This window comes from Schistocerca nitens, chromosome 8 (assembly GCF_023898315.1).
Source record: "Schistocerca nitens isolate TAMUIC-IGC-003100 chromosome 8, iqSchNite1.1, whole genome shotgun sequence".
Taxonomy (NCBI): domain Eukaryota; kingdom Metazoa; phylum Arthropoda; class Insecta; order Orthoptera; family Acrididae; genus Schistocerca; species Schistocerca nitens.
The window spans coordinates 286,418,522-286,445,836 of NC_064621.1; the positions used below are offsets into that span (position 1 = coordinate 286,418,522).

At 42.0% G+C, this 27,315-nt stretch overlaps 1 protein-coding gene across 1 annotated transcript; it reads left to right on the forward strand.

Moving 5' to 3' along the window:
- On the forward strand, positions 1 to 26,758 carry LOC126199220 (dolichol-phosphate mannosyltransferase subunit 3). Its single transcript, XM_049936001.1, has 4 exons — positions 1 to 183; positions 294 to 451; positions 11,226 to 11,303; positions 26,560 to 26,758. The coding sequence occupies exons 1-4, from the start codon at positions 87 to 89 to the stop codon at positions 26,620 to 26,622; spliced, it is 396 nt and encodes a 131-aa protein (XP_049791958.1). The 5' UTR covers positions 1 to 86; the 3' UTR covers positions 26,623 to 26,758.
- The last annotated feature ends 557 nt before the right edge of the window (positions 26,759 to 27,315 follow it).

Sequence of the window (27,315 nt, forward strand, 5' to 3'; positions counted from 1 at the left end):
ATTTCCTGCCCACCACTACTGTAAACATCGTTGGTTAACGTGTTATGTTGACAACGTGTTGATTGGAATGTCGTGTGTGGAATGTTATGGGCTGTATGTGGACGTTGTCATGTGTAGCGATTTCCTTACTGCTGGGGCTTCATTGTGCTGACTTCAGTGACGATTTTCTGGCTGTATTTCAGTGTAATGTATCATTGTTTGAAAAGGCAAACGATAATTTATAAAGCGAGTTGATTGTTGTGTATTCCGGTCTCGAAATCGTAGTGTGGGTGTAACAAGACTATTTCTTGCAGACGTTAAAATGACAAAGCTTATGGAATGGCTTTTAGGCGTGAGCCTTTTCGCGAGCATATGGATTGCCCTCGTAACTCGTCAAGTCCACTCGAGATTACTTGACGAATGGATGTTTCTCATCAAACCACTTCCATTAATCGTCTTGATACTGTTTGGTGTAAGTGTAAAGAGCAATTTCTTTAAATTATGTTGAGAGTAATTATAACTAAATGTCATTGGTCTGAGTGCGTTGTCGATTTCGTTGACTTCTGATCAAAGCTGAAGTGTGGAATTTCAACTTTCGGTTACCTCTACTTATTCTGAATGATGCCATTTGAATTAGTCTGAATTGTTCTGCTGAGTGCTTGTGACGTGATAGAGTCGTATCTGAAGCAGTGGTTGATTTTACTTATATTCTGATTTGTGAACTACCACATTTAATTTATCTTCTAATGCATTTGTAAGTCAAAGTTGTACAAATGAATACTGGTCCTTAAAGAAGGTAATACAGTGATAGATTGTAATATTATGTGACACTTCAACTTCTTGATCTCATGTGTTCTAAGTAGTTCATGGACAGTCAGGTGGTTCTGGACAGTAATCGGGTAAATGATGTAGTATTTTCACAAACGTCTAACTTCGTTAATATCTTAGTGTATTTTTCTTATTGCATCTCATTTTATGAAATTATTTATGCACCTGTTAAATTTTGAATAGTTTCAAGAATTTCGCAGTAAGTTACGCTCATTACCCCCAATTCTTAGTTGTCACGGTGTTTATGCTGCATTAAACTTTAAAGACAGATAAGAACAGTGTCCATCCGCACAGAATTGACTGTGAGATAAAGATAAGTATAATAGTGCGCCCCCCCCCCCCCCCCTCGATCGTTGCAGACGCCTGTGGTAGTGTGAATTAACTATAACGGAAATCTTTGGTTTTTGCATCTTAGTTTGTCAATAATAGGAATTACCATGAGTCTCATACACAGATGAGTTAAGTACTTGATTTGACACAATTGTCTTGCTTGTCTTGAAAGGAAAAAGCATGCTAAAGAGTCACAGAAACTTTAACAGAAGACTGAAAACCTCTCTGAAATTGTTAGATAACAGATGGAGGTTAAAGGTATGTAATGAAGTTGCATAAGATACTGAATAGGCATACTGTATTGATTGATAGCTTCCAGAAGTTCAATGTTACCAATGTCTGTCATCACTGAACTGAATTTTCAAGTAGCCAATTACAGTGTGCAGTCACAATGCGCAGCAGCTCATTATGTAACCTACAGCATAAATATATCTTCTGTAGTTTATGTTGTGACTGAATAGCCCAAACTTCAACAACTGCTTTTCTGCTTATGTTAGCCAATTGAATGTATAGGTTTTTTGCAGTGTGTTTGTATTGTCTATGAAGCAGTTCAAAAATTTACGTTTAAGGGCCTAATTAAATTTACCTGTCTGCATTTCTAGCAAATAATTTGAATAAAAAACGGTAGGTTAAGATACTGAGCCTGAACAAATGTCCTAACTATAAGAAGTTGTTCATTCCTGATGATAGATTATTACAGAACTTAAAACCTGCAGGCTTAGCATCTCTTGAACATGAGTATAACATCTCTCACTGCATGAAATTCCAATTAACATGAATATTTTGGATTAACTGAAGCATTGGATACTGCTCCACCAACTTTTAACCAACCAAACCTTTCAAACTAATGTTGGCATCAGGCTACACTACAGATCAGCCTGTCACCACTACTTACATTCCAAAAAGTAATATACACACCAAACAAATATTTTCAGTGTCCTGTTCTCTATCCGTGTGTACGTGTTGTCACATGCCATGCCACCATTACGTAGTGGGATAGAGCTGGCATCTGGTATCGATAGGTTTAGTTAACCTATATCTTGGAGTAATTAAAATGTCATTGTTAAGGATACAAATAGCCAACAATTCCTCAAACACCTGAGCAAGCGAATCTGAGATGTTAATAAATTTTTCTCTTATTACTTTTTCCCCAGTCTTGTCTTGGGTACAACTGTACATTTTATGGATTTTTTAGACCATCATGTCTTCATGCACTTGTTCAATAGTATAGATTGTGTAAATCTGCACTGCATACAGCTCCTATGTTTAAGGTGGACAGCCATCTCTTTGAAACTGACAATAGAAATTGGACATCAAGAATATAGATCCCAGTTGATTGAACTACAACGTTTTTCAATTATTTTGTTAATACAGTGTTAGTAGATAACAGTCTCAGTGAGTTTGGATGGAGGTAATCCTTGATGAATATGTGGTAGCCTACATATCCTCGTGCACCTATTGTGCTTTAGGGACCTGACTTACTTACTTCCCCCACCCCCACCCCCACCCCACCTTGCCTTTCCATCCCATCAGTCTTATGACGGGTTTGATGTGACCTGTCACGAATTTCTGTCCTGTGCCAACCTTTTCGTTTCAGAGTAGCACTTGCAACTTATGTCCTCAATTATTTGCTGGGTATATTCCAATCTCTGTCTTCCTCTTCAATTTTTACCCTCCACAGCTCCCTCCAGTACCAAGGAAGTTATTCTCCATTGTCTGAACACATGTCCTATTATCCTGTCCTTTCTTCTTGTCGGTGTTTTCCGGACATTCCTTTCTTTGCAGTTCTGCAGAGAGCCTCCTTATTCCTTACCTTATCAGTGCACCTAATTTTCAACATTCTTCTGTACCACCACATCTCAAATGCTTTGATTCTCTTCTGCTCTAGTTTCCCCACAGTCCAAGTTTCATTACCATACAATGCTACACTACCAAATGTACATTCTCAGAAATTTTGTCCTCAAATTAAGACCTGTGTTTGGTACTAGTAGATTTTTCTTGACCAGAAATGCCCTTTTTGGTTGTGGCTGGTCTGCTTTTTATGTCGTCCTTGCTCAGTCCTTCAAGGGTTATTTTCTCACCTAGGTATCAGAATTTCTTAACGTCATCAACTTCATGATCATCAGTTTTGATTTAAAGTTTCTCACTGTTCTTATTTCTGCTACTTCTCATTACTTTCACCTTTCTTAGATTTACTCTCAATCCATATTCTGTACTTATTAGACAGTTGACTCCATTCAACACATTCTCTAATTCTAATCCACATTCATTGAGGATAGTAACGTCATCAGCCGATCTAATCATTGATACCCTTTTACCTTGAGTTTTAATCCCACTTTTGAACCTTCCTTTTATTTCTGTCATTGCTTCTTCGATGTATAGATTGAACAGTAGGGTGAGAGACTACATGCCTGTCTTATACCCCTTTTAATCCGAGCACTTCGTTCTTGGTTTTCCGCTCTTATTGTTCTCTCATGGTTCTTGTACATATTGTGTGTCACCCTTATTTCCCTATAGCTTACCCCTATTTTTCTCAGAATTTCAGACATCTTGCACCATTTTACATTTACAAACACTTTTTCTAAGTCCTACAAATGTGTATTGATTTTTCCTCTGTCTTGCATCCATTGTCACCTGTAATGTCAGAACTGCCTCTATTGCTTTTACCTTTCCTAAAGCCAAACTGATTGTTATCTATCAGATCCTCAATTTTCTTTTCCACTCTCCAGTATACTATTCTTGTCAGCAACTTGGTTGCATAAGCTGTTAAGCTGATCGTACGATAATTGTCGCACATGTCGATTTTTGCTATCTCCAGAATTGTGTGGATTATGTTTTTCCCAAAGTCTATACCATATTGCTAGTACCATAGATTGTACACACAAACATGAATAGTCATTTTGTTGCTACTCCAATCAATGATTTTAGAAATTCTGTGATCCCCTATCTCTTCCCTGTTGACTACTGTTTGTTTTTCTGTCACGTCATCAGACAAGTCCTCCTCCTTCTCAAATACCCTTCACTGTTCTCGATCCACACATTCACTCTGTTCTCTGCATTTAACAGTGGAATTCCAATTGAAGTCTTAATGTTTCTGAGCTTGCTTTTAATTTCACAGAATGTTTTAAAGTCAGTCCTTCCGATGATCATTTCCTTTTTGATTTCCTCGCATATTTCATGTAGCCATTTTGCTATAGCTTCCCTGCACGTCCTATTTATTTCATTCCTAAGTGACTTGTATGACTGTATTCTTAAATTTCCGTAAACATTTTTGTACTACTTCTCCTGTTGATCAACTGAACTATTCCTTATGTTATCCGTGATTTCTTCACAGCTGCCTTCCTAGACCCTGTGTTTTTCTTTCCATCTTTTGTAGTTGCCCTTTTTAGATATCTCTTGCACAATTGGTAGCCTCGGAGAACTTCAAGCATATCTTTTCATTCCGTAATGCTTCTATATCCCATTTCTTTGTGCAATATCTCTTGCCGACTAGTCTCTTCAACTTCAGCGTACTCTTCATCATTATTAAATTGTGATCTTAATCTATGTCTGTTCCTGGGCACGCCTTACAATCCAATATCTGATTTCTGAATCTCTAGCTGACCATGATTTTAATCTAACTGAGTTCTTCCCGTATCTTCTGGCCTTTTCCAAGTATACCTCCTCTTCATGTGATTCTTGAACAGAGTATTTGCTGTGACAAGCTGAAATTTATTTGTACTCCTGTTAATATTACCCTATACTCATGTGACCAGAAATCCTTGTCTTCTTTCCATTTCACTTCACTGACTCCCACTGAGCTTTAACATTTACCATTTTAGGTTTTCTAGTTTCCTGACCACTTTCAAACTCCTTATGTTTCCTACCCCCACTCCTAGAAGATTATCCTTTCTTTGATTTTTCAGTCTTTTTTTTCTCTTGGTCACCTCTCCCTTGGCAGATCCCCCTCCCTGGAGATCCAAGTGGGGGACTAGTCCAGAATCTTTCACCAATGAAGAGATCTTCTTGACACTTGTTCAGTTGTAGTCCACATGTCATATGAATACATGTTATTTGTCTTTAATGCAGTGGACTCCAATGCCTTCTAGATTCTTGTGCCGTTGATCATTGCTGATTCTGCCGCTTTTTAGGAGCAGTTTCCCACCCCAAGGAACCTCTGTCTGCTCCTCTGTCCTCTTTGACAAGGTTGTTGGCAGGATGAGGGTGATTTTTTTATGCCAAAGTCTTCAGTGGCCATTGCTGTTCATTTTTATTCAAAATTTAAGCTGTGGCAGGTTTTGAACCTGAGACCGAGGACATCAAAAACGTTACCACTGCACCACAGGTGCTGGACAACGTGACTAGGAAATGAATATTTCATGTTCCAAGCAGAATTATTTTAACCTAGAGACATTATGGCAATTGAGATAGCATACTGACAATAACATTCTGATTTATTGTGACTTCCTCACATATTTTAACAGTAAGGTGTATAGTACAGGTGTGCAGTAGGTCAGGTAGCTGCTGTCAAAAAATACACTTGTGTATGCATACAGAGACAGGAATGGGAGTGTTATTCTGCTTGGCACCAAGTCCTACCAGCATGAGTGGAAGAATCTGGCAGATAGTGCTTGCAATCCAGCTCTTTGAAGACACACACAGGCATTGTTTATTTTGTCAATCTAAAAACTAGTTTGTTTAAGCTGTACACACTAGTCTGTCCTGTGCAAGTCCCTTCATCTATGCTTAACTGCTGCATCTTACATCCATGTGAAACTGCTTACAGTATTCAAACTCTGGTGTCCCTCGGTATGTGTTCTATCAATGAGTGCCTTTATTTAGTCAAGTTCTCCCTAGTTTGATTCAGTACCTCTTCAACAGTCACCTGACGTACCAATATAAAGTGATATTTGATTCAAAGTAGTGGCTATAGAGGCTGCTGCATGGTACATTTCACCTGCTGGCCCAGGTAGTCCCAGTGAGTTTCTGTGTGTATGTGAGCAGCTCTGTGAGTGTGGATGTTGTCATCTTGGAAGACGGGAGTGTCCAGCCTACACTTCATGAACATGTAGAAGAAAGGGCAACACTTCGCTACTGAGATTCTTGAAATATATAAACATCCTGTTGCATGTTCATTGTAATCTGAATGAGTGGGCTCTAGTCATGGTATGTAAAACTCTGGCACCAAAACACCGCAGGCCCATTGAAGATGTGCAGCTGTGAGTGCCAGAGTAAGTAATGGCCTTTCGGGATTACATTATTACAAATGTCTGTTACATGCAGTTTCCTTCACAATTTTCATTCATAAACTGGTTAAGATGGATCTATAGTTTGTCGAGTTTGAAACCAATATTCAATGACAAGGTATGACACTAGTTTCTGGTACCTGTCAGGTAGCATCTTTCTATGAACACTATTCCTACGCTGTGTTCCATGGTTGCAAGTAATAGACACACTGGAAAATTTACATTGATACACTGAAAAACCATACAACTGTGGTATGATCATGGGTGTGTTGAAACTCGGTAGCTCTTTTCTGCCGTTCTGCACGTGGATCCATCCAACTGCACTTATTCCATTTGACTGACTGGCATGCACACACCACTTCAATGCTATATGTCAGAGCTGCAGGATCAAATGACCACATGCTATCAGTTCTACACCATGGATCCATCCAACTGCACTTATTCCATTTGACTGACTGGCATGCACACCACTCCAATGCAATATGTCAGTGCTGCAGGATCAAATGACCGCATGCTATCAGTTCTACACCATCTACAGTGCACAGTGCTCCAGAGTGACCAGTGAGCTCTTTTAATCCGTGAGAGGTGACCAATATTTTGTCCAGTACTCTTACATCAAGACTATTGACACACTCCACAAGAGCCAATAAGATGAACCTTATGCTGAGTTTGGGGAGACACCACTTACTATCTGGTTGGCAGCTCCTCATGCTATCAGGTGTACATGTTCTTTACTTTAACAGCCATCTGCATATCGAGCCATTGCTCCAAAGCAATCTTCACAAATTGTCCACAAGTTACGAAGCTGTATGGGAATAATATAAAGCACATGTTATTGGCAGTTTGATGCAGTACAAATAGCAGCTGTAACCCCAGATTGGAGCAGGCTATCACCTTGGCTACTGAAGGCGCACAGAGTGATTTTACTGACGTACAGGGTAAACTGCACCTCCAGGAGTGTGTGTTTTTGTTTAATTTTAAATACACACTACAACTACACAGCTGTACTTTCTAATAGGTCTAAGTGAGGGGGGGGGGCACAGCAGATTTCTGTCAAACTCAGTAGTTTTTCTTGAGAGTGCCCTCTGGAACCCTGATGGTGCTTGACTAGGTGGTATGTGTTTCTGCCATGAAATTTCACGTCTGCTCGGGCTCCCTTACTGCCCTTTAATCTATAGTCCCCCCTCCCCCCAAACACACACACACACACACACACACACACACACACAATGTTCCAAGACTCCCTTCTCTGCCTGAAAGGCTGCGGAAGGAAGTATGATTATAATGGTTAGCAGGGGTCATGGAAATTTGGAGAAATGAATAAGTAGATTTGCCAGCCAATGAATGAAGTGTCTACCCTAAGTTGGGTGCTTATTGCATTATTCCCTAACATGTTATATCTCACTGTTGATGTATTGTGTGGTCAGTTCAACATGGCATATTTAGGTAGGGTATTCCGAACTATGGTTCCATAAGGTAGTAGACATCAAGCTTGCACTGTATCATTTATGGCCCTGTGAACTACAACAAGTGTCTGTGGTCACTGTTATGGAAAGTGTCGTATACCTCACTTTGCTGTGTGTTGTGTGTTGGGTTTCTTAGTGAGTGAAAAGGCTACTTCAGATACATCTCAGACTTTGGGTATGACTTGCTAGATGGAGGAGGGATCAATGATTCCTATCAGTTATGCTATTGCTCCTCTCCTCATGGCAGTCAAGGTCCTTACTTCATTACACTAACAGTCAACTACCACTTTAAAGTGTTTGTACTTACCTGGCCTCAACTTACCTCCTTCAGGCCAATAAGAGACATGAAGGCCACCTCACTTGACTATGGATAGGGCACATACTGGGTGATATGTGGCTTCCTACTTCATTGAGAGGACCCATAAATTGCAGTACTTGTGGCATTCAGATCTTGAACACCCTATTTTAATTGAATGTATTTTATATTCAGATGAAAGGACATACGGTAGTTTACAAGCTGATCTGTCCTTTATTTTAATAGAGTATAAGACAAATGTGGGAAGACATTTCAGAATCTTGTTAGCCAAATTAATAGGGAGAAGTGTTTAATTGTGACTGGCTTATCCAGGTTTAGGTAAGTGATCAGTAAGTCGCGCTTATTTCAGTCATTGTTCTATAGTTCTATCAGAAATTTTGACAGTATGCGTGATTGGGTTTCAAATGATAGGGGAAGATGTGTGAAAATGGGGGAATGTTTGTGATTTTAAGTGAATTTGTATTTTATACACTTTTAGTTTTACCTGTTTTAATAACATTTGTCTCGCATTGTTGCAACAGTGGTGGTAATGCCATCACTATTGATCACACTAAAAATTCACAGTATAATCCCGTTTTGAGACACTTTTATTCTTCTGATCTTTCAATTCCTTAACTGCCCACAAATATGAGATGTTTGTGGCATATCAGTGTCATCGTATGACATCTTTTTATAGATAACAATCTGTCCACTGTTTTAAGTAAGTGAGACAGGTGTGGAAAAGGTTTTGGTTTTGTGCATAGGCCAGACTACTGGCCAAATCACTGGATGGGATAATTTAATGTATCTCAGAATGGCTGGTCCCCATTTTATTCAGTGATCAAGCCAGCCTTGATTATCTGAATCACTTGTACAATTTTAATTGTATGTCCATTTCTCTTCTAATTCATATTTTTAAATTGAGACTTGAGTTTTTGTTAAAGAACATCTAACATCCATGCATGAAACTGGTGTCAAACATTTCCTTTTACTCACAATGACTGACATTTTCCCTGTGGTCAGCCAGTCATATGTACGAGGGAGTAACATTTAGTAGTGGATTCTCTATTGATGGTGTTTTATTCTATGTTACACTCGTTTGTTTCACTGTGAGGACAAGGGCGTGGATGTTCATGTAGACATGCACACTTCTACACATGATATTTATTATCCCTTTTAATATATTGAAAAGCAACCATTGTCTATGTTGTCATTGCCATATAGCCTTTCAAACCCCTAGTAGTATGTTTTTATTGTCCCAGCAAGACAGCTTATAAGGGGAAACATCATTCTCACTATGCATTTAGTTCACATTCTCCTTAAAACCATTGTGTTAAGTGCCATCATCATCATAATCATCGTCGTCATCACGACCATCAAGTCCTTAGCATCTCTGGTAGAATTACAATGTCATTGACAAACTTTAAATTTTTTGTTTCCTCTTCCTGAACTTGAATTACTTTTCCAAATTTTCCCTTGATTTTCTTTACTTCTTGCTGAATGTACATAATTGTTTGTACCATCTTTATCTTAGACTCACTACTAATATTCTTATCCATGTATGTCTAATGCACTGGCACTCCAGCAATATGGAGACTCACAGACAGGAAATTGATGGCCGTAACTCTTGGGGCTCACAAAAACACATGGATGGCTATCGGCACTTGCAGGAAATAAATAGCCAGCCCTGCTACTACGTGTCCAGTCTGTATCTTGTTGTTGAAGCCACCGTATACTTGAATCTTAAATTCAGTTGATACCTTGCTTTCTGGATGTGAACATTGAACTGGAACTCTGATTGTATGTGTTTTCGTTTAAGGCGATTTTACCATTGTTCATTAGTACTGATCAGAGCGCACATTACTTGCAGCTGGTGACACATGCTACCTGTATTTGTGACTCAATATATGTGTAAGCCATTTTACTGTATGTTAAGATATGTGTTTGTTATATGGTTACATGAGCTATCTTTTTTCCTTTTTTCACATAACGACTGATGACCAGCAGAATATATGCCACCTTTGAAGAAGGACCACACTGTCAAATATGTGGTCATGAGCCATAATGCATCAATAGCCATCCTCCATCAGAGCCACAGTCACATATTGTCCCTGTTTTTCCTGTGGACTTTGATCGTAACTTTAGGTTAATGAAACTGGTTGTGAGTGGAGTTCAGTTTTACCACACTGACTTGTTCATTCAAATTTACAAAGCTTATAAAATTGGTTGTAATTTAAGCTGGAAAGATAATGAAGTAGTCACTCTGGATTTGCACATTTGGAATCTTGTGACGGAGGCATAATTTATTGTTACTGGAAGAACAAATTATAATTTTTATTATGTGCTGGAGAAATGCCTTTGGGATGTACAACAACAAGTTGCTGAATTAGTTAGGAATTTGGAGACAGCTTTAACAGGAAAGAATTAGATTTGTTATCTCTTAACTAGATGTGGAGGTTATGTCCCACATAATGGCAATTTAATAAATGCTTTTGATGACAGGTGTATTAGAACCTTATCACACTCATCATCCGTGCTCTATGTATCCTATTATCGTTTCCTTCTCAAACTTGACAGAACTGAGCTAAGGGAAAATTAGTATCATCAGCATGCCTAGTTTATGTCACACTGTGAGACAAATTTACTGTTCTAAAGATTTTAAAAATCCATTCAGTTTTATTACTGTTCTGAAGATTTTGAATACTAAGTTACTGTGAGTTTTAATAGAACAGTAAATTCTGTGCAGAATAATTATATAAGAAATTGCAACATTTCATGTACACTTCAAAGTTAACCCTTTAACTGCTCTGGACGCTTTAACGCTCGTGCCTTTGTACCTGTTCCTGTGTGCTCTGAACATGTTTACGTGCACCAACAGTCCTTCTACCTGGTACTCTTGAATGTGTCTACGCATCGACACGTTCAGAGTACCAGGTAGAAGGACTGGTGGTGCGCGTAAACATGTTCAGAGCACACAGGGACATGTACAAAGACGCGCGTGGTAACACATCTAGAGCAGTTAAAGGGTTAAATAATATATTTTCTTTATTTGCATTGGCAATTGAAAGCATATGCTGTTACAGCTTTTTATGTATGTTTCAGCTATACTCCATAGCTGTAATATTGTGGAGGGTCTACAACTTCAACAATTGTGAGGACGCAGCGAAAGAATTACAGATGGTAAAATACTTTTCTATGAATTTGAGTTACCCAAAACCAGGAATGAATGATCTGTGGAGAAAAAAAAAAAAGATTAAACTTGTACCATATTAAAAGTTAAATTGTCTGACCATATCAAAAAAGAGAAACATGTTAACATCTAATATGCATTTAAGTGTTACTGATTTTTTTCTGAAGGTGTTTGTCCAGACTATAGCCTTGTGTGTAAGTGAAACATATGCAATAAACAGTTTAGATGAGAAGAGAATAGAGGCTTTTGACACGTGATGCTACAGTAGAATGTTGCAAATTAGATGGGTGGATTGGATAAGTAATTACTGAATTAAGTGGAATTGACTTGCAAGGAATAGTTAGTTAGTTTGTGAGTCATATAGAGAAGTGTGGGGAAGGGGGGTGTGTGAAGTGAAACAAAGGCTTGATTATGGTAATCAGCTTCAAGAGGATGTGGGTTCCAGTAAAGAGCTGCACAGGACAGACTAGCATAGAGAGTTGCATCAAACCAGTTTTCATTCTGAAGATGACCACCACCACCACCACCACCAAAAGAGAAGCATAGAGAAAGAAGTAAAGGAGCAGCAGCAGAATAGGTGTAAAAAGGATGTGTGTTGTGGGTGGTAAGCGTGTATATTTAAGTTCTGTGAATCTAGTTTACACGGTATAGATTCAAGCAACACCTGCTGCTACCATGTCACACATTAAGGCGTGTACACAATGGGCCAGTGAACAAGAGACAACGGTTTTGTTGGCCAAGACTTGCTTACATTGGTGTGTACAAGTGGCAAATTGGAGCCAAAGGAGCGATGGCCTTTTTGCAGTTTGGTCTGCTCGCAGTAACATAAAAGCGATGGCAGCTGTTTGATGTTGGGACTCCTCACCTAATGTGGACACGAGGTCAAATGTTTGTTGGTTCAGTGGCGATTTGTTGTCTCCAGAATGGGTGCTTTTAAGTTTTTCAGCTGTTTAATTTAACAAGAGCATCATCAGAAACTCTTTAATATGCAGTTTAAAGTACAGTAGTTAACTGTTAAATTAAAGAGCAAAGCCAATCAATAAAACATACTAAGAATGACTTATGGCTGTCCTGAAAAATACAATTTCAACAGTTGCCATTTCCCATGCAGGCAAGCCTGCTCTCACTGAAGGTGTGTGTGTTTAAAAATACCAGAGTGTAGAGTGGAATATGGAGAGAGCATTAAAGCTGACATAGTTCCATTGCGTATGGGAATGTTTGTGGACCCCTACAAGCTGTGATTATAAAAACAAAATGAACAGACTATACACTTGGAGGGAAAATCAGTCAGCTACTAGAAAGTGATATTCACGATGTGAAAAGAGGAAATGGTGTCTTCATTGACATCTTTCCATTGTGAATAACAAACAGAAACAAACAAAACTGGGAGTGGCTATTAACTTCCTGCTGCAGGTACAGCTCTCGTAAAAGAGATGTTATCTTTGGAAATTTTAGAGCCAACACAATTCACTAACAATTTGAACTCAGTAGCTTTAATTAAAGAAAAAATTATGGAATAGCCCATATTCCAATTGAGCTTTAAGGCAGACAATTTTGTCCCAACAAACTGCTTCCTACATTATAAAAGAGAGGTCGTCCGCCACCATTGTTCCGTCTTCTTTTCTCACGATCAGCTTCTTGCAGTAAAATAAATGCTGCACATGCGACAACTGCTAGAAGCCTCTTCTTCCCTCATAATACTGGCTGGTGAAATTGTAATTAAAGCACTACTTAATAACAAAATAGGAAGGAGCAACATCAGCAAGTTACAAGAGCTAACTGTGATTCCACATGTCCGAATCTGTTGACCCCAAGCCCTTAATTTCTTGTGGACGAGAAGCAAAAAGCAAATGCATTGCCAACCAATGTTCAGCTGAATCCAGTCTCTGTCATTCATTGGCCTAGTGTGGACGTGCTTTAGGCACCTCCACCACACCACAAGAAATACGAGAAGCAACATCAGCAAAGGGCCAAGAAATACACCAAGATTGCAAATTGGCTGTCAAGCAAGGATAAAATGTATAGAATTAAAAGAAAACTGAGCATCAAATTTATTCTATTAAATCCCATTAAACTCAGTTATCAGCTACAGGCTACATCAGAGCTCCAGTCACTACACTGCGTAATATACCTTATGGACATAGTGCTCAACTAGGTTGTTCAGTCTTAGAGATACAAAAAAGTGCCTTATATTGTAAATAATCTGTTTTACTTTTATATAATCTATTCTACTCTTTTTGCTACCTTAGCCAGCATTTCCCATGACTTTCTTCTGACAGCAGGAAGTTCCATTCCCAAACTGTTTCAGCAATTAGTGCATTCACATGTGAGGTTTGCTGGTAATTTCTTAGATGCAACTTTGCACAGCTCATTTAGTGTGGATCTGCCAGATCATTCAAAATCTTCTGTAGAGTACCACTTCTGTCTGTCTAGTTCCGTGGTAGAGTGTTTATATACACAAAAGTCACAACCAGTGTTGGGATGATATTTACTGATGTAAATATGTTGACTTTCATCTCCTCTAATGTGTCCATCCACTTCCATGAGATGGGATGAATTGAACAGTACTCTCAGAGATGATGCTCTGTATTTGGCAGCCTGTGTTACATACTTTCCTTTTAAATTGTTGGCTGTGGATTTTCTCAGTAAAAATAATCTGAATTGTTTATACAGTAAGTCTATAGTAACCAAAATACAATTATTACTGCTGGTGTATGCCAGTGGACCAAATGGGTGAGTTGCCAGAAAGTCTCGTACTCGAATGAGTACTAATTAAGAACAATATTATGAGAAGGAAAGTTGTTACCATATAGAGGAGATGGTGAGTTGCAGATAGGCACAACAAAGAGACTCTCACAATTAAAGCTTTCGGCCATTAAGGCCTTCATCAACAATAGACTCACAAACGAGAGAGAGCGCGCGTGTACACACATACACACAGCTCGTGCGCGCGACTGCAGTTTCAGGCAACTGAAACAGAAAGAGATCTCAGGCAAATGAAACAGAAAGAGATGGTTAATCCATATAATAATGCACAGGGAAGGGGGAAATAAATCGGTTTAGAACAAATGTGCAAAATGTCTGCCATAAAACAATCTTTGGAACGACTAAATGAAAAACCATCAGTTCAATGAGTTGTTTTGTGTGTTGCATGGATTATTATTCATTCATTTCCTTAGAGTCAGTCCAGTCTATGGAACCAAGCAGTTGAAAACAACTAACACAGTCCATTTGATTTTACATATTGACTGAATTGTTCACTCTTTCTTTTTAAGTGAAACCAGTCTGTAGTGCTTTCATTGGTTGAATTAGTGCAGCAATACACAATTGGTAGTGTGTCACACCCTTGGAGTGCACCCCCCCACCCCCCCCACCCCCGGGGAAACTGAAGACATCATGGGGGCATGCCAATGCTAAAATAAGCATTTGACATGTTCATTTCATTGTGTACTGAGTAGAAAAATTCTTTTCATAATTTAAAACAATTAATATATTGCTGTGGTTTAACTTGTTCTAGACACAATTAATGCATCACTAATGAAGCTTATATGTTGGGATTACAAAGTTGAGCATAAAACTTCCACTAAAAGTATGTGAAAAAGAAAGGAGCATTGGCAGATTTTAACAACAGTTTGCTTTCTGTTGTACTGAAAAGGTGTGGTGATCCCCGTGAATTGAAAATCATTTTAATCTAGATCTTAAACTTTTGCTCAGCCATTTACTTGTAGGGAGGGTAAATACTTCTGCAGAAAAGTATATCACTGGCTATCTACTAATCAAACCCACACATACAAACCCTTTTACATTTCTCAGCCTGTGTAAAGCAGCAAGTATAGTATTTCACAAGTATGAGAGGAATAAAAACTGTTCACATTCACACATTGGTACTTTACTTTCACAGTTAAACCTATATCTAGGCAACACTGTGAACAGTCTGCAACCAAGCTTGCAGCACACTGGAATGCTAGAAGTGACAACTGAACTCACCTGATTCCCAGTGCAGTTAGTCCTGGATGGAAACAATCAATTCTTTTGGTGTTATCAAATCATCACTTTTGACCGCTCTCTGTTATAATAGGCTGACACTATTGTTGTTGTTATGATATTTGTTTTTTATTTAGTGCCAATAACTAGCTTTTAGTTCAATTTTTCTTCCATGTTTATGAATAGTGCATTTGCTTAGTAGTGACATTTGGGTCTGGATCACAATCCTGAAACACTGATTTGCATGGGGCTTGGGAAAATCATATGACTGAATAAAAAGTGATCCTCAAGATAAATTCAAAGTGATACACAGTATCTAAAAGGCTTTCTCATTTTCTGAAACTATTTCAATTAAAGAAATTCAAATAAAATTAAACACTGATTGACAGACACTTTTTGCAAAAAATACTTCTGACAAGTGGGTGTATATACTTAAAAATCAAGTGATTAAATAACCAAACAATTAAAAAATGTATCCTATTCACTTTCTGTTCTTTTCACCATAGAATTTACTGAAAGTAAGTTATCAGTGACGGGTGAAAACTGACAGAAAAAGAGAGATAGCTTTAGTATAAGGGGCAATCAAATGAAAACATCGCAGATGGAAAAAAATAAGTAAACTGTATTCCAAAAAGAATCACCATAATCGAAAAAGGAATCATCATAACTGTTCATACATTTATCCTCCTATGAGACAAGAGGTCAATGCCTTCTTGAAAAAATGTTTGCAGTAGCCTATGGAGTCATGATTGTATCCAGGAGTGCAGCTCTTCATCTGAAGCAAGTTGATGGCCATGAATACCTTTCTTTAAGGCTCCAAAAATCGTATGGAGAGAGATTGAGACTGTATGGAGAATGTACGAGGGTCGCTCCAAAAGAAATGCACACTATTTTTGTAAAAATACAGTTTTCATTCTGCATGTGTGAAAGTTTTACAGTGTGTAGATACATCCTTCCCGCTTGTTTTCAAACTTGGTTCAACCTGTTCCCGTGAGTGGCGCCGTCACAGCATGTCTTCAAGATGGGTGCTACACTTGACGTTTTTCAGAAGCAATGTGCTGTCATAGAATTCCTGTGCTGTGAAAATGAGACAGCGGGAAACATCCACAAGAGGTTGAAAGAGGTGTATGGAGATGCTGCTGTCGATCGCAGTAAAGTTAGTCGGTGGGCAAGCAGGTTACATACTGAAAGCGGGCCCCCCTGCGGGTTCGGGGATAAGAATAGGCCCGCGGTATTCCTGCCTGTCGTAAGAGGCGACTAAAAGGAGTCTCCAACGTTTCGGCCTTTAATGTGATGGTCCCCATTAGGGTTTGACCTCCATTTTTCCAAATTCCACAGAAGTACGAGCCTCTTGGGGAAGGACACCTTACGTGGTGCACCATCAGTCCTCTGTGCCCTAAGGCCTTGGCACTCTTGATCGTCTTGGCGTCGTCTCTGCACCCTTCATCCCTCATTTTGGGCATACACACCTGATGGGTTGTGTACGTCACGCCCTTAGTGCGTCACCATCTGCACCCACGATCACTATGGACTACCCATGGCACCCAAAATCCAGCACGGTAGCCAGCCCGTTGTGGTGGGGTCGTCATGTACCCTCTAGGTTGTAGCCCCCTGACAACACAGGGATCGTACTGCCGATGCCTGAGCTGACACCTCCCCACGTAAGCCAAGGAGTAGATGCCCGTCTCTCTGGGGCATCGGGACTCCCGGCAACGGCCATCCTGCTAGGTGGCCTTTGCTGTGGCTGGGTGGCGCCCGTGGGGAGAGCCCCTGGTCGGAGTGGGTGGCATCGGGGCGGATGCCCCGCAATGAAGCGGGTGAAATCTCAATCTGGTGGTCGCCCGACCGCCAATGTCTCTAAGCGTGGTAAGGTGGAATTTAACGCTGTGACATATAACCCAAAATTGTTCCCTTCCCTAGCCACACCATGGGAGGAACGTCGGGCTGCAGACAGACAGGAGCCGTATTCGCCACGATACCTTGTATGCAGCAGAACTGATGGGGATTCGTTTTTGGGGACTAAGCCTCTTTTCTTTGTGCACAATCTCGAAGATAAGTTTGGGGAAGTGGCGTCTCTTTCCAAAATGAGAAGCGGGGCCATTCTGATACAAGCAGCTTCATCTGCACAGTCCCAGGCATTACTCGCCTGTGAGAAGCTCGGTGACATCCCCGTTACTGTCACTCCCCATAAGTCCTTAAATTTGGTCCAGGGGATTATTTTTCATAAAGATCTTCTGCTACAGTCTGATGACGAGCTACGTGAGAACTTGGCACGACGAGGTGTACACTTTGTCCGTCGTGTCTTTAGGGGGCCGAAGGATAATAGGGTCGCTACCGGTGCTTTCATCCTGGCCTTTGAGGGCGACTGCTTGCCTGAGAAAGTCAAGGTCATGATCTACCGGTGCGATGTCAAGCCCTATGTCCCGCCCCCTATGCGATGCTTCCAGTGCTGGAAATTCGGACACATGTCCTCCAGGTGCACTGCCAGCCCCACGTGTCGTGATTGTGGACAACCTCCGCATCCTAATGCTCCATGTGCTCCGCCTCCCACCTGCGTTAACTGTGGGGAGCATCATTCTCCCTGCTCACCAGACTGTGCAGTCTATCAACGAGAGCGGAAGATACAAGAAATTAAGACCTTGGACCGTTTAAGTTACCAAGAGGCAAAGAAGAAGCTAGAACGACTCAACCCCACCCCTATGTTGAGGAGTTATGCTACCGTCACACTGCCGCCACCAGCTCCTGCACAGACTCCCTTCTCTGTTGGCCCACAGAGAACTCAAGTCACGTCTGCCCCACCGCTGGGACAGGCCACTCTCTCTTCCACTGCTCCAAAAACACCCAGTTTGGGAGCAGTGCGCCCCAAGCAACCGGGGACGTCAGTCCCCACCTCTCAGCCGGAGCGGCAACAGCCCTCTCCGGCTGCTCAGCCGGAGACGCAACAGCCTTCTCCGGCCTCACTTGTTCGGAAGGGATCCCTTGGGGGAGTCCCTTCCAAGGACTTCCCCAGTGTCTCCCAAGACACTAGCCAGTGGCTGAAGAAGCCACCAGCTGCTGGTCGAAAGGCTTCCCGCTCTTCATCTGTTCCCGATAATGTGTCAGGAAAGCCCTCCCAGCATGCCAACCCTCCTCCCAAAGACAAGAGAGAGAAGAGGAAGCTCTCCAAGAAGGATAAGGACCCAGTGGTTCCCGCACGAACACTTCCTGTCAGCTCAGCCTCTGAGGATGAGGTCGAGCTCTTTGCGTCCCCTGACGACCTGGATCTCACAGTCTCCTCAGAAACCATGGCTGTAGCGACGTCCGTCACTCAGTCGGTGGCAGCATGTGACCCTGTGAAGTAATTTGCTTTTTCAGTACCTTCATGCCCTTACAGGACACGCTTTGTACGATCCTCCAGTGGGATTGTGGCGGTTATTTTAGCCATCTCCCTGAGCTACGACAGCTTCTAAGCATGACACCTGCTTTATGCATTGCCCTCCAGGAAACCTGGTTCCCGGCAATGCGGACCTCTGTCCTTCGTGGATACAGGGGTTATTACTGCAACCGTAGCACTTACACTTGTGTGTCAGGTGGAGCCTGCGTGTATGTCCTTACCTCTGTATATAGTGCTCCTGTGCCCCTTCAAACATCATTGGAAGCTGTGGCTGTCCGCGTAAGGACTACCCAGGACATAACCGTCTGCAGTGTCTATCTCCCTCCAGGTGGTACAGTCTCCCTGACCGAATTGGCTGCACTTGTCGCCCAACTTCCCATGCCTTTTCTTCTCCTGGGGGATTTTAACGCCCACAATCCCCTGTGGGGTGGAACGAAGGTTACTGGCCGAGGCAGAGAGGTCGAGAATCTCATCTCCCAACTCGACCTCTGCCTCTTAAACACTGGCGCTGCCACACATTTCAGTGTGGCGCATAGCACGTTCTCGGCTATAGATCTGTCGTTGTGCAGCCCAGGGCTTGTACCATCGGTCCACTGGAGAGTCCACGAGGACTTGTGTGGTAGTGACCATTTTCCGATCTTCCTTTCACTACCACAGCGTCGCTCCCTTGCACGCTCGCCTAGATGGGCATTTAGCAAGGCAAACTGGGACACTTTCTCCTCTGCTGCCACTGTTGAATCTCTCCCCCATGGTACCATCGATGTGGCGGTTGAGACACTGACTGCAGCGATTGTTTCCGCTGCGGAACGTACCATTCCTCGTTCGCTAGGGTGCCCTCGGCGAAAGTCTGTGCCTTGGTGGTCTCCAGAGGTCGCTGACGCCATTAAAGAACGTCAGCGGGCTCTTCAGCGACATAAGCGGCACCCGTCTTTGGAGAACCTCATTTTATTCAAACGTCTCCGTGCTCATGTACGGAGGCTTATCAAACGGCGGAAACAGGAGTGCTGGGAGAGGTACGTTTCCAACATTGGTTCCCGTACTTCCCCCTCCCAGGTGTGGATGAAGATTAGGCGCATCTTTGGATTGCAGTACTCTACAGGTGTCCCAGGGCTTACCATCAACGGGGCGATATCCACCGATGCCGATGCAATCGCCGAGCATTTCGCACAGCACTATGTTCGGGCCTCTGCGTCGGGGAATTACCCGCCTGCGTTTCGCGCGCTCAAACGCCGGGAGGAAGGCAAACGGCTTTCTTTCGCTTCTCGCCACCCTGAGGCGTATAACGCCCCATTTAGTTTGTGGGAACTCCAGAGCGCCCTGGCACAGTGCCCCGATACAGCCTCTGGGCCAGATGGCGTCCACAATCAGATGCTCAAACACCTGTCCCCGGACTGTCAGCGATGTGTTCTTGCCATCTTCAACCGCATATGGGGCGATGGTGTCTTTCCGTCGCAGTGGCGAGAAAGTACCATCATTCCGGTGCTGAAGCCTGGTAAGGACCCGCTTACTGTGGATAGTTATCGGCCCATCAGCTTAACAAATACTCTGTGCAAGCTGCTGGAACGCATGGTGAGTCGACGGCTGTGTTGGCTGCTCGAGTCTCGGGGTCTTCTGGCTCCATGCCAGAGCGCCTTCCGTCAGGGCCGTTCCACCGCCGATACTTTGGTCTTCCTTGAGTCTGCAATCCGCACTGCTTTTTCCAGGCGCCAACACCTCGTCTCCGTCTTTTTCGACCTCTCCAGAGCATATGACACGACGTGGCGGCACCATATTCTCGCCACGTTGCACGGGTGGGGTCTCCGGGGCTCTCTCCCCATTATTATTCAGAATTTTTTATCTGTTCGGACATTCCGCGTTTTAATTGGCACATCCCATAGTTCACTTCATATCCAGGAGAACGGCGTTCCACAGGGCTCTGTATTGAGCGTGCCCCTTTTCCTGGTGGCCATTAATGGCCTTGCAGCAGCAGTAGGGTCGTCTGTCTCACCCACGTTATATGCTGACGATTTCTGCATCTTTTTCAGCTCCTCCACCATTGGTGTTGCAGAACGTCGGTTGCAGGGAGCCATTCGCAAGGCGCAGGCGTGGGCCCTACCCCTTGGGTTTCAGTTTTCTCCTGCGAAGACTTGTGTTATGCACTTTTGTCGGCGTCGCACTGTCCATCCCCACCCTGAGCTCTATCTTCAGGATGCCATGCTCAGGGTTGTTGACTCTTACCGTTTTCTGGGATTGCTGTTCAATGCCCGGCTTACTTGGCTTCCACATATTCGTGAGCTCAAGCGTCAGTGCTGGCAGCATCTGAATGCCCTCCGCTGCCTCAGCAACACAACTTGGGGTGCAGACCGTAACACGCTGCTGCAGCTCTACAAAGCCCTTGTGCTGTCCCGACTGGATTATGGGAGTGTGGCGTATGGCTCAGCGTCGCCCTCAGCGTTGCAACTGCTGGACCCCGTTCACCACTGTGGGGTTCGACAGGTGACAGGAGCATTCTGCACCAGTCCTGTTAATAGCCTACTTGCTGAGGCTGGGGTTCCTCCGCTCCACATTCGGCGTCAACAACTCTTAGCCAACTATGCTGCCCACGTCCGTTGTTCTCCCCGTCACCCTAACTACCGTCTCCTTTTCGCCGATGCGGCACTCCATATTCCACGCCGGCGGCCGCGATCAGGCCACGCAATTGGGATCCGTGTTCAGTCACTCCTTAGTGAACTCGAGTCTTTGCCTCTTCCATCTGCTTTTCAGGTCCGCCCACATACACCACCTTGGTGTATGTCGGCCGCAGCTTCAGCTGGACCTCTCCCAATGGCAAAAGGATTCAGTCCCTCCTGCAGTCTTGCGCCGCCAATTTCTTGCTCTCCTCGATGCATCCCGTGACTCTGAGGTTATCTATACCGATGGCTCGATGGTTGATGGCCGTGTGGGGTACGCTTACGCTCATGCGGACTATGTAGACCAGCGCTCCTTGCCGGACGGCTGCAGTGTTTACACCACAGAGCTAACAGCTATTTTTCGTGCCCTTGAGCGTGTTCGTACCAGCACTGGCGAGTCTTTTGTCATTTGCAGTGACTCTCTCAGTAGTCTACAGGCTCTTGACCAGTGCTACCCACGCCATCCCATTGTTGTTGCCATCCAGGAGTCCGTTCATGCTCTTGAACAGCGTGGACGTTCAGTGGTGTTCATATGGACCCCGGGACACGTTGGGATAGCGGGCAACGAACACGCCGACAAGTTAGCTAAAGAAGCCACCCGCAAACTGCCGTTGGAGATCGGCCTCCCGGCAACTGATCTCCGATCGGTGTTACGCCGTCGGGTCTTTGGGATATGGGCAGACGAATGGCGCACTCTGTCTGTACCCAACAAGCTGCGGCGTGTAAAGGAGGCCACGACTGTGTGGGGTTCCTCCATGCGGGCCTCTCGCAGGGATTCTGTGGTTCTCTGTAGGCTCCGCATTGGTCACTCTTGGCTGACGCATGGTCATCTGCTGCGTCGAGAGGACCCCCCTCATTGTCGCTGTGGTGCGATTATGACGGTGGCCCATATATTGTTGGACTGTCCTCTTTTAACCGCCCTCAGGCGAACTTTTAATCTCCAGGGTGCTTTATCATCTCTTTTAGGTGACAATGTCTCTATGGCAGATCGGGTTTTAAGTTTTATTCGCGCAAGCGGCTTTTATAGGTTCATTTAAATTTTTTTTTTAACATCACCCTCATTTGAGCTCTCTCTTTTAATTAGTTTTGTGTTGTGATTCGAATCCACCCTACACTTTTAGGCTGGAGGTTTTAACATGTTGCAGAGTGGCTGGCTCATCCTATTATTTTCGTGATCATCCAGCCACAGTCCTCTGCTGTGCAGTTTTAATTCCTTCTGCCTTTGTTCTCTATGTTGTTTTTGTTGCTGCGCTCTGTTTTCCTTGTTGTCTTACAATGGACTATGGGGCTTTTCTTCCTCCGGAATTTTTTCTTTTAGTGCTTCGCCTGACTGGTGGATAGTTTCACTGTGCTCTGTGTTTTTATGAAACAAGGGACCGATGACCTTTGTAGTTTGGTCCCTTTCATCTTTAACCCAACCAACCAACCAACTGAAAGCGGGCAAGGCAATATTGAGGATTGTCTTCGCAGCGGCAGGCCTCGTACTGCACACACTCCAGACAATGTGCAGAGAGTTAATGAATTGGTGACTGCCGACAGATGCATCACAGTGAAAAAATTGTCAGACTATATTGGGATAGGGGAAGGAAGTGTTTGCAGAATACTGAAAGTGTTGACGTTAAAGGTTTGTGCCAGGTGGGTTCCCATGATGATGACAGTGGCTCCCAAAGAAACAAGGAAAACGGTATGCAGCGAACTTTCTCGTACTGAGAATGGTGGAGATGAATTTACATGGCTCCATCATTTTTCACCAGAGACGAAGAGGCGATCAGTGGAGTGGCATAATGCAAATTCACCCAAGGAAAAAAAAAGATTCAAAACCACACGTTCTGCTGGAAAAGCTGTGCTACAGTGTTTTTCGATTCCGAAGGACTCTTGCTTGTGGACACCGTGCCAAGTGGAACCACCATAAATTCTGATGCATATGTGATGACATTGAAGAAATGTCAAGCTCGACTTAGTCGTGTTCGACCACATCGGCAAAAGTAGGATGTTTTGCTGTTGCACGACAATGCACGGCCACATCTCAGTCAAACCAACCATGGAAGCAACCACAAAACTCGGATGGACAACACTGAAACACCTGCCTTACAGTCCTGACCTGGCTCCATGTGACTATCATCTCTTTGGGAAACTGAAAGACTCTCTTCTTGGAACAAGGTTTGAAGATGATGACTCCCTTGTGCATGGTGCCAAACAGTGGCTCCAACAGGTTGGTCCAGAATTTTACCGTGCAGGTATACAGGCGCTGGTTCCAAGATGGCGTAAGGTAGTTGAGAGGGATGGAAATTACGTGGAGAAATGAAAATATTGTTCCTAAAGAACGTATCTACACACTGTAAAACTTTCAAACATGTAGAATAAAAGATGAATTTAAAAAAATAGTGTGCATTTCTTTTGGAGTGATCCTCATATAATGGCTTCCCAGTGAAACTTCTGCAGTGTAATTGAAACAAACTTGGGAACATGTAGGCAGGCATTACTCTACAACAGAATGATGCCATCCAGCAACATTCCTGGGTGATCGGACTTCATGGAATGCTTCAGTCTCTGGAAAGTGTTCACGTACCACTGTAAGTTAATTTTGGTACCATGATGTGCCTGTTGTTTTGCATACACTGTAGAAGTATTGCTGGGAATCCCTTATATATCTTTCACACAGGCCCCATCTCTCTACATGTGTTTCCATATTTTAGATCTGTGAAGCAAGACATTCTTGGTCATCAATTTCCTTCAGATGAGGAGGCACATCAAGGTACAATCATGGTTCTGTAGGCAACTGCAGGCATTTTTCTGTGAAAGGAATGACCATCTTGTCTCACAGTGGGATAAATGTATTAACAGTTACAGTGATTACTTTTGAAGTAATAAATGGCTTACTTATTTTTTCCATTTGTCGTGTTTTTATTTGACTGCTATTTATAAATTTAAATTACAAAAGTCATCGTTTATTTATTTAAACATAAATTTACAATGTAGCAACAGTTATTAAAATCGAAAAAGTAAAAAAAAAATGTATGTAAGCAAATATATACATGTATTTTGAAGAAGTATACATATAACTGATGTAATTATCAGATACTTGTGTCATCCGGTTATCTTACATTAAGTGAAACCTCTCGAACTAGGAGAGTGAATGAAAGAAAAACCAACTGTACAAGAAAATAATCGAGTGACCAGTCAGCCTTTGTAAACTGGTGCCAGGGGTGGGGGGCATAAGAGAGAGAGAGAGAGAGAGAGAGAGAGAGAGAGAGAGAGAGAGAGAGAGAGAGAGTACTGCTTTTGCGCAATAGCTCTTTTCTCAAGCAGTACCTAGATACATTCAACCTGTTTTCGGCATTTACATATCAATGTACAATTTTGGTTGTATGAATATTTTTACTTGCAGTATAGTATCTTATATGTTATTTTTTAATTATGAAATATTTTTGTTTTTCCATATTTGTGCATGGCTGATACAATAACAGTTTATGTCTCAAACAGTTTATTTGTTATTAAATCTATACATCTTTGATGAATGTTGATTTATATCATATGTAAAATTCAGGTTTTTGTTTTGTTCTAAATACTGCCCTGTATAAGAATTTTGTCAAAGTTCTCAACATAATTTTTATTTCTAACTTCTGTTTGCTCACTTGAAAAGTTAACTGAATTTCTTGCCAGATGTGTGTAGATTTCTATTTCCTCTAAGATGTTCATGTAGCTTCCTTTTTAGGCTGGAAGACTGGAAAGATCAGTACTTATGTCCACTGTAGAGAGTTGAGTTTCTTGAAGGTGCATACTGCAGTGGATTGTTATTACAATAGTATGCATTTCACACAGTTATGTTCATTAATTTTAATGAATTTAATAGACAAAATTAAGCACTTGGTTTATTTTTAACTCTGCATTCTTTATTGTGGCTTGGGACGAGGTGGTCATATTAACATTTGTCCTATAGTTGAGATGGCGTAAGAAGATTCCTAACAGCTTGCAATGCTTTTGCCAGCTTTCAGCTGCAAAACGCAAAGAGCTGCAGGCAAAAACAGTAGCCCACTACTGAGCTGTAACAACACTGAGGCTTTGCCATAGAGAATTTTACAAAATCATGTTAAGTTACTGGTTGAGGTGTGCCCACAAAGTTGCCTTGTCCACCCCACTGTAACTGTCAGGAATCAACTTACACTGAGTTAGCTATAGTTCCTTGCTGGTGTTGCTTCTGATATTTCATGCAGTGTGGTGGGCACATTAGCTGCATGACTGGATATATAGGTAAAAGTAGCAGTGGTCATTTCTTGTTTCAGTACATTTCCTCAGTACAAGTCTAATAAAATGTAATATGCATCATTTAGTGCCATAAGGAGGGAGACAGATAAGAGGAGAAACAGAAAATGACAAGTGAAAAAATAATGCAGTTGCAATAATAAATAAAAGACAAAATTGGAGACAAAGGGATGGAAAAATATACAAGAAGAAGAATTAAGCAAATGAATGATTTTGTGCAAAACATCTGGAGGAAGAAATGGCTGGGGAAGGGGTGCTGGTTTGGGGTTTAAGACCAGGTGAGGACAGGATGGGAGAATATGTTGTAGAGTAACTTCTCATATCTGGAATTGGGAGGAGATGTTGCTGGGTTTGAAGACCCAAATGGCCCATATGGTATGGCGGGGCAGGTACTCTTGTACCTTGAGTCACGCTGTAGTCTATGCCCATCAATTGAGTATTGGACATTCCGAAAGCAGACAGTTTTTCTGTAACCTTCCATACATTATACTAGTTTAGCAGTGGCCTTTTCTGTATGTAAAGGCATGCAGTGAACACATCGTATGATAAATGTGAGTTGTATCTCATGTTACTGTATGTAAGGGTGAATCAAATGAAAAGTCTTGACTGTGAAAAGAAACTGAAACTGTAAGTATGCTCCTACATAGTGTGCATCATTACTCATTACTGCAGATTGACAAATGCTGGTGTGTATGGCATGACTCCACCTCTGCCCCCCACCTCTCACACACACACACACACACACACACACACACACACACACAAAATCATTTTTGTAATATATTTAACAAAGTTTTTGCATGTTTATCCTCAGATAAGGTGATAATGCTGCCCCACTAGACATTGTAGAATTGAAGATGATTTTAATGTAATGAGCTGAAATTTAGTTAAGTAGAATTAAGATGCCTCCAGTACAACACTTACTTTTTGCTTATCAGATATTAAAATATTTTAAAATAACTTTGTCTTTGGTTTCAGGAAATCCAAGAAGCCAAAGATGATCTCAGGAAGAAAGGTTTTGTGTTTGATTCTGACAGATGAGAGAGCATTTTATCAAGCTTGTACATTATTGTACTGCTGATTTATACATACCATTCCCTTTTTGAAATTGTAAGACTGCATGTATATTGAGAAATTATTTTTTGTTTAACTTCTGAAATATATATTAATATATGTATATTTACCATTGGACCTTATATTTGCTGTTACATCACCAAACAGTAGACGTGGGTTACATGAGCTGCAAAATTTCTTTTGCTAATTGTGATCCAGTAGACTTCGCTAAATTTATTCCATGAAAGTGGTGTTTTTTAATCATTGAAGTGACTGCATCATTACCAATTTTTCTAATCGTTGTGAATGAGAAGTATGTCAGTATGATCTGTGCTTGTTGGACTGCACCATGATCAAAACAACTTTGGTTTTTAAACGGCAGTAGCTAGGTTGATCTTGCTGTTGGTGCATAACACAGGTTCATCCGATAGACTGTCACACATGCACTGCAAGCACATACACAAAACATATAGGTACAGATTGTTGCCATTTATTTCTTCAATGGTAGAGAGAGTCGTAGTTATGGTTGTTGCAGAGGAGGCAGTGGTAGTGTGTATGGTGCTTGTGTTGATATTGTAATAACACATTTAAAGGAAATGTAAGCACAGAACAAGTTTACAGTTTTGCATAACATACATCACAAAACTGCTAATCATCTATTTAACACAACTGATGTGCTGT